At 32.8% G+C, this 8,380-nt stretch overlaps 2 protein-coding genes across 2 annotated transcripts; both read right to left on the minus strand.

The window, feature by feature from the left end:
* Nucleotides 1–287: 287 nt before the first annotated feature.
* On the minus strand, nucleotides 288–1,727 carry LOC130506649 (transcription repressor MYB4-like). The gene is made up of 2 exons (XM_057001335.1): nucleotides 1,194–1,727; nucleotides 288–1,054 (listed from the first exon to the last, which is right to left on the minus strand). The coding sequence occupies exons 1-2, from the start codon at nucleotides 1,454–1,456 to the stop codon at nucleotides 436–438; spliced, it is 882 nt and encodes a 293-aa protein (XP_056857315.1). The 5' UTR covers nucleotides 1,457–1,727; the 3' UTR covers nucleotides 288–435.
* Nucleotides 1,728–6,236: 4,509 nt separating this feature from the next.
* Nucleotides 6,237–8,278, minus strand: LOC130506650 (beta-galactosidase 14-like; the record flags this gene model as incomplete). Its single annotated transcript, XM_057001336.1, has 7 exons — nucleotides 6,237–6,526; nucleotides 6,602–6,953; nucleotides 7,029–7,174; nucleotides 7,290–7,391; nucleotides 7,541–7,651; nucleotides 7,790–8,009; nucleotides 8,103–8,278. Coding segments are annotated over 7 exons (1,344 nt in total), but the record flags the coding sequence as incomplete, so codon positions are not given.
* Nucleotides 8,279–8,380: the final 102 nt, after the last annotated feature.

Here is an 8,380-nt window from a genome sequence, read left to right on the forward strand (position 1 = left end):
TATTACTTTTCTCCTTATTTGGCTTGTCTCCAACATTGTTAATTAGTTTTTTGGGCAACGAACCTCTTACGTACCACATAAACTAATCTCAAGTTCTCAACCATAAGAAATTATATAATTGTACAATTTTTTTATACTCTCATAAAAAGTAGAGATCGATCTACAATCCCTATACGTCAATTTAATCGTTTCAAACTATGAAACTCAAATTCTAGGTGATTCCTCTATGAAATCTGATCTGTAAATGATCGAATGTTTACAAATTATACTATACGATCTCAAAAAAATGTTTAGCAAAAAAAAATGTTCTATATATAAAATCAAACAGTAAAATTTGTCATACAAAGTGATGAAGAATTTACCATGGAATCAATTCTCTAGGCACAAAAAAGAGTTTGTACAGTTACGCGCCTTGGCTAAATTTGACAATTATTATTATTTCATCTCCAAGCTTCTAAAACCAAAAAGACAAGTGGAGGTCTCTTTCTTAGCCAACCCTAAAAAATCGAACCCGTTGCTCATGTCACTCTCCTTGCCACTGCCGTTGCTACCTCCAACTACATCGCATCTCATTTTTCCGCATCTGCACTCCATCCCGTTTATCATCCGTAAACTGCACTTGAAACAGCGTGGAGTTGTTATCTTTCCCTCTCCAACCAAGCCTTGATGACGATGATCAACAACATCAGGAAGACTGATTCTGAGCTCAAGATTCAAATCTGGACATTTCTCTTCTACTGGACACTCGTCTTTTTCTTCTTTGAACGTAAACATTGAGATTTTCTCTTGTTTTCCAGGAAAATTTGTGCTTTCCTGGAATATTTCCATCTTTGGAGTAGAAGAGGAAGAAGCAAAGGAGATATTAATGGTGTTACTCGTGATTTCTTCTAGGTGTATAGGTTTAGAATCCTGAGAAGCTGATGATTCTTGGATTGGTCTATGAGTTGTTGGATCAATCCCTCTGTTTATAAGCTTCCTTCGTATATGTGTGTTCCAATAGTTTTTTATCTCGTTATCTGTCCTTCCCGGTAATCTCCCAGCAATAAGCGACCATCTATATATATATATCAACAAAAAATAATATATCTACAAGCTTAGATATCGAAATTCCAAGTTAGTTTTATTTTTATTTTTGCATATATATCTCTAGAGACTATATCTCTAGAGACTATATATTAATTAAGTATACTCACTTGTTGCCAAGAAGGCTATGGAGCTTGATGATGAGCTCGTCCTCTTCTTCAGTGAAGTTTCCACGCTTAAGGTCAGGCCGGAGATAGTTGATCCACCGAAGACGGCAGCTTTTGCCACACCGGAGAAGGCCGGCGGCTTTGGGGAGAGATCTCCAGCAGCCTTCGCCATGTGCTTTAATGTAAGCTACGAGCCTCTCGTCCTCTTCTTTTGTCCATGCTCCTTTGTTTGTGTGAGCTTTCTCACAACACGGTGACCTTCCCATGCCTTTTTTATTTATTTCTGTTTTGTAGGTTAGATCTTTATTTCTTCATGTCTTGATATGAAAATTTTACATATATAAAGAGGTATGAATTAATCAAGTGTGTTCTTGTTATTATATATATATCGAAGATTGGCTTTTAGCGAGGGTTTAGGCTAAAAGGGTATGAAGGGGGTAAGTTGTTTTTTTGTTTAGTGGAAGAGGATTGAAGCATTTGGTGGGTCACTTGGATTTTGGGTTTAGGTTGAAGGTTCAAAGCTTTGGTGTGTATAGTTTATATAAGGTTTTACATAAAGCTAAAGAGGCATATATACACACAGATACATATATACAATTGCTTCTAGATGTTAGAGAGAGAGAGAGAGAGTTGAACTTATAATTGCTTCTAGATGTGAGTTTGGTGGGATGGATTTGAATGAGTAGTAGTGTATGGTGGCCTTTCGTTTTGGTACAATTAGTGAGAAGGTTGACATATATGGCATCATGGTCTTTGATTAATTTTATTTTTAATAACCATGACAGCAATTTAGTAGAGCTAAAAAGTCTCTTGTTTGTACATACTCTCTGTTTTTTTTATAACTGTAGTGTGATTCCAAATGCTTTCTAGACCCAAGAACTAATCACCACGAGGTCCGCAAGATCCGTGTTTTTTTATCACTTAAAGTGTTTCGGGTGGCCAAATGGAATCGAACTCGTGGTGGAAACTCTAACCGAACCCCTTTACCATTAGACCAAAATCACTTGGTTACTCTCTACTTTATAATACGTTTATATTCAAATAAGACCGAACAATTTTTCTTTTATTTTTCATTTCCATTTAAAACAATTTTCATATCTCATGCTACGAAATAATTATATATATAAAAAATCTGAAATTCAGTAGACTGGAAGTTTGTTAATGGTTTTTACCGCCAGAAATTGGCCCTAATTATAATATTATAATATAAACTAATCAATAATGAAGAGGAGGGAAAATATAAGTTGTGGAGGTTGGTGGTAAAGTTAATGAGTAATATTGTTCAAGTGCAGGTCAACTATAGGCTGTGTGGTTTATACTGGTCAACAGCTTTTTTGTCTAGTATATAGACTGCATCAGGCTAATTATTGTTTGAAAATGATAATATATACTACATCCATTCATAAAAGTAAGATTTTCTAAGTTTTAATCTTATTCCACAAAGAAGAATTTTGTACATTAATATTTTTTTCTTTAAGATATAAATTAACTAATTTGCAGTTACTTTTATAATGATTTATTTAAATGCAATTTTTTGCGTAAAAACAATTTTACCTTTTCACAAATGTGAATGGTTAAGGAAGAGGTTTGAATATTGGTAAGTGGGAATTGGTTTAATTACAACAATTTTTTAAAAAAAGTTGAATAAAACAATAAATACAACTGATTAGAAAATGTGTTTTTATTATTTCTTAATATGTGTGAAACATCTAAAAAATCTTATATTTGGATGGAGGTAGTATCTTAACCCTAATTTATTATGTAAACTCTTCCAATTCATAATATAATCATATTTACAATCACTCGATAAACACAGCATTACCAAATAACTAATTATGTGTGGGTATGGTATAACTTGCATAATATATTGTTTTAAATATCTCTGTCAAATGATGGCCATTGTGATAATGGTCATGCTTCTTTTATATGTATACAAAAACAAATATACAACAAGAACCACCAAACAGAATATGCGTGTATATTATATACTGATATATAAAGTTTTTGGATATAATAAGAATGTGCCTTCTAGAACCTTGACTTACCATGGTTTTCTTTAACCAGACTCCTCTTGTTATTTTAAACTAGACAGACTTGAAAACCAAGAGTTACAAAAAATATTGTAGGAAGGATTTTAACCTTATATCTGGAGTGTTATTATAGCGCTAAGCGGCTAACCGTATATATCACGTATATTTTTCTGTAGAATATGATAAATTGATAAGACTAGTCCTTTCCATCGTATTTTGGTAACAGTGATGAGATTATGATGCAAGAAACACAGTTAAACGATGGCAGTAGTATATAGTAGAAGAATACATTATTTATCTTGTATGTTTGCGTAACTGTATATGTGTTAAACATAAAGTTGAACTAAATTGTGAAATTTGGTAAGTTAGGTGGAAAATTTGAGAACATTTGAATTAATAATGGTTTATTGAAAAAGATGGAAAAAACGAAAAAGAGAGAGTTGTTGAATTTCAATTTTTAAATCTATACAACCACTCACTTCATGCATGATGATGGCGCTCTTCTAGAAGGCTAGGTATACCCCGAATCCCTATCTGTCAAATTGATGCTTCATGGATTGATAATGGTAGTGTTAGTGGCTTAGGGTGGAGTTTCAAGGACCAAATGGGCTCTGAATCCTTTGGATTAAGGGCATGTAGCAAGAGTCTGTCAGTTTTATACGCTGAGATGGAAGGTTTATTCGGGGCAGCTTCATGTATGAGGAATATAAGGATAACAACGATAAGATTCGAGACAGACTGCACGGACCTGGTGGACATGATTACAAACCGGAGGAGTGGCCAGCATTCACGACAGAGATCGGGATATTCCGGAATCTCCAAGACGATTTTGAAGATGTGAGACTATCTCATATTCCCCGAAACATGAATGGACGGACAGATGTTCTAGCAAAAAAAGCAAAAAAGAGAGGTTACATCTTTTCCCATATAGATCAGACCCGGTCAGATGGAGGGGCTCTTCGGAGACTCGGCTCGTCGAATCACCACTTGATCTAATGAAGATGGGCAGTTGAAAAAAAAAAGGCTAGGTTCTCAGCTAGAGCCCAAGATTCTTCAAATCAGCAACATAAGATATATTCATTTGAATCAAATCAAACCTCAAATTACTTTTTAACTTTTACCAAATACCCTAATTAATTGATTTATTGTTCTATTTTCTTTATAATTTATTAAATTAAAGAGCGTAACTAGTATATTGCACAAAAACTAACTAAAAGACACTACTTACAAAGAGCGTTTTAAACATCATGGAAATATATATTTAAGTAAAAAAGACAGTTATGTTCTGGTGAATTATTCTTTACCTATATTTGTAAAAGAATTAACATATGTGTTTATCTAATGGGATTGTAAAAAAATGAGCGGTGTGTGATGATAAAACAAATTTTTTTTTTCTTTTGTCAAGTATACTATAGATGCCTTATAATAATATATAGTACTATATGTTATTAATTTGTAATTTTCTTAGAGTAAGTGATATGTTTATGAGTTGGATAATTGAATACTAGTATTATTTAGGGTTCATATGTGACTGGGGACGTGGGATTTGATTCACCTTCCACTTTTTGTTGTTATTTGTTTTTAAGTGTTTTAATCCTAGCGCTGCATTATGTCACGGTAAACTAATATGGGTTTTATTCTGAGCAGAGTAAGATACTTTTATGACGTGTTCCCTTGCAAATACGTGAAAATAAGTTGGAATTGGTGAATGGTAAAGGATACAAAAATGGTCACAACAATCACACATATCTACTTATATAAATAAGCATAGATGTAATATGTATTATGTTAAGTTTTATTATATATCTCTAATTTCTAGGACAGTGATGAAATTATATTATACAAAACCACTATTTTTTTACAGAAAGGAAAAGATTAAAAATACACAAAACCACGTCAACGGAAATCATCAGTTATGACAAATTAAGTTTTGGATGAGATGATAGATTCGAGTATATAGCGGATATCTAACCAGAATTGTTCAACGTGAAATCTATATATATTACTGTTGAAGATTCAATTTTGGGGATATTTGTTTCTCCATTTGTCATTTTCATCTCTATTTATATGATTTATCTAAATGATTTATTTAGATTTTAGGAACTGTTCGTTTTTCCATCCAAATAAACCATATAGATGAATTATCTCAATGAATTTTATGCTCGTTTCTTTATTTCTATTTCCATCCAGATGAATTTAATAAATAAATTATAAATATATCATTGTTTTGATTTAATCATATGTTTGATGTTAATTTTAAATATATTAACTTTTATTATTTAGTCTAAAATATGTTTACACTAAAATTATTTTGAAATTAGCATTTTGACATTAATAAATTATTATTTCAAGTTATGTTTTGTGTTGAAGCTTTAAAGTTTTTTAAATGTTTATCAAACTTTTTGTTTATTATTATTGTAAAATTTTAATACAAATCTAAGTAAAAATTTATAAATTTTTATGAAATAATAATTTATTAATGTCAAAATGCTAATTTCAAAATAATTTTAGTGTAAACATATTTTAGACTAAATAATAAAAGTTAATTCAGAGTTGAGGCTCTTCTTTCACTCTTAAAACGAAAATACTTATGCTTAAAAAGGAACAACAAACAATCAACGAGAGCAAAAGCTAGAGTTATATTAGAGCAGCAGCAATTGTGATATTATGTTGGCTCTATAACCCATGTATTTTTATATTATTTTTTTCAACTTAAAAAAAAAAAAAGATAATCAATCACAGGTTTTGAAGCTCCGCGCACAGTAACGTCCCTCTAGAAGATTGATCCTTACCGAAAGAATGGAAGAGGTTTTATAGGCACCAAAACAAAAAAAAAGTGGGACCTACATCATTTTGTACTAATTTTTTTGAGCTAAAGATTCATATGTTTTTACCGTTGCTGGTGGCCTTATCTAGTCCCCAACGCAGAAACAAAAAGAACACAAAATAGAGAAACAAATAAAAAACACAAGCTATAAGTAAACTCAACATTTCATTTCAGCTTGCTTCACAAAGTGAAATTTTATTTAGATTAGATCAAAACTCAAAGAGATAGCAACTCTTGTTTAATTAATGATCTTGCTTTTGCTTTTCCCTATCTTTTAAATCTTGATTCTTTCCCTCCCTTTCCTTTTCTTCTTCTTCTTCATCATCGTCTTCCTCTTCATCATCACTTTTCTGCTCATTTCCTTGTTTCTTCTCACACTTCACTTGCACTGCCAACGTCTTAACTATCTCTGGACACTTTTTGTCTTCAAATGTCTCTCTTTCTACTACTATTGAACAACGACTCTTTCCCAAACATTTCTGTGACACAAAACTCACTTTAGTTAAAATCAACCAAAATAATATATCCTAAAACTACTTCTATCACCGCATTACCTTTTCCACCACTTCTTTGGACTTGGATGCAGAGCATTTTCCCATTGTGAAATTTCCACAAGTTCCTGTGGGATCTCCAAAACTTGCAAATTCTACGGATACAATCTGTTTCTCAGGAGGACACTTGATGAGTGACTTCAACCTCATATCTTTGTTTCTTGGAACTATATTAGGCCCTTCTCTCTTCCAATATTTCACTGAAGCTGGATAATTCTCTTCCACGAAACTACATATGGTGTCTCTATTCACTAACACGAAATCAATAGCTTCAAGTTTCACACCTGGTTCTTCTTCAAAAATGACAAGCATATTCTTCTCCTTTTTCTTCATGAAAGTTCTTGGTATATGATACCTGTATTATAGATATGTTACCATCACAAATTTTCTCTATCAAGTCACAGGGCACCAGCTCCTCTAGAGAACTTACTCGGATTGAGTTGGCTGTCCAATAGGAGAAAGGAAAGACATCCAGTATCTCCCTATCCCAATCCCATTCACCCAAATCAATCCTTTTCCCATTCCCTTCATTCTAATCGCAACCGTGTTCTCTCCCTCTGGTGTCTCAAAGTAAGTCTGTAAATAATAAATCCATTATATATATATATATATAAAGATTTTATGACAAAAAACATTTAGTTACAAGACAATTAATGTTTTTCTAAGTTGATGTGTAGTAGGGTGTGTGTACCTTGTACCACGTAAGAGGCTTGCGTTCACCATTTTTCACCCATTTGACATTCTTGGATCCTTTTTCTGCGTACACCTCTTTCTTTTCACCTTCTAAACCGGCCTTCAAGAACAAACCGGTTTCATTATACATCAACAAACCAAGACATTGTCTTTTTTTTTTTTGTAAACTACCAAGACATTGTCTTTTGTCACAGATACATTACTATCATTTTGACAATATATATTAATATACACGTAACACGTACGTACCAGATGTCCCCAGTGATTATTCTCAGTTAAATCACGCTCTCCCGACTTCAAACCGATGATGGAAGCACCACGTGGACCGGCAAACCTCTTCTCCATGTATGATCCACTGTCCTGTAATTATTATTATTTTAAGAAAATCCACATTTGGTGTCACAAGATGATATACACACACTCTCTCAAATATTCTTGAATAATGTTTCCTTTTTTTTTTTTTTTTTGAACAAATGTTTCCTATAAATAAATACTCACAGGGAATCCGGTTAGTACACCCAATATAGAAATGTGGTTATCTCCAGGTTTAAGTTTAACCGGTTTTTTGAAAACGAAGCTCTTCATTTCGTGGCTTCCATGCTTATTCCCTACGTATTCTCCATTAACGTAAACGATAGCCGCGTGACCAAGACTCGCTACTCTCAGTATCGTCTTAACACCTTTCTTGTCTGGCAAGTCATCTTCTTTAATCTTTATGCTGTATTCGTATTCATTTATGGAATCAAAAGGCATCGAAATAAAATAAAATAAAAAAAAGAAAAATATGTTGCTTGTGAAAGAAGTTACCTACCTAGTGGTGTACCAAGCATAGTCAGTTTTGTCCTTGGTTAAGAAATAAAGCTCCCCAGGAATCAAGGTATCACCTTTGAGTTTGGAAGGAACATTCTCACTATACATGTCAAATTTTAGACCTTTGCTGTTCTTCTTCGACTTTACAAAATTTCTCCAACTGTGTTGCGCCACTATCTGTTTCACAACAATTTTTTTTTTTAAAATAGAATAGATTCCTCTGGTTTGTCCCTAAAATGTAAAAAAAACTTGGACCGGAGATTACCTGCGCAGTGTTGT

This window comes from Raphanus sativus, unplaced genomic scaffold (genome assembly GCF_000801105.2).
Source record: "Raphanus sativus cultivar WK10039 unplaced genomic scaffold, ASM80110v3 Scaffold3507, whole genome shotgun sequence".
NCBI classification, from domain to species: Eukaryota; Viridiplantae; Streptophyta; class Magnoliopsida; order Brassicales; family Brassicaceae; genus Raphanus; species Raphanus sativus.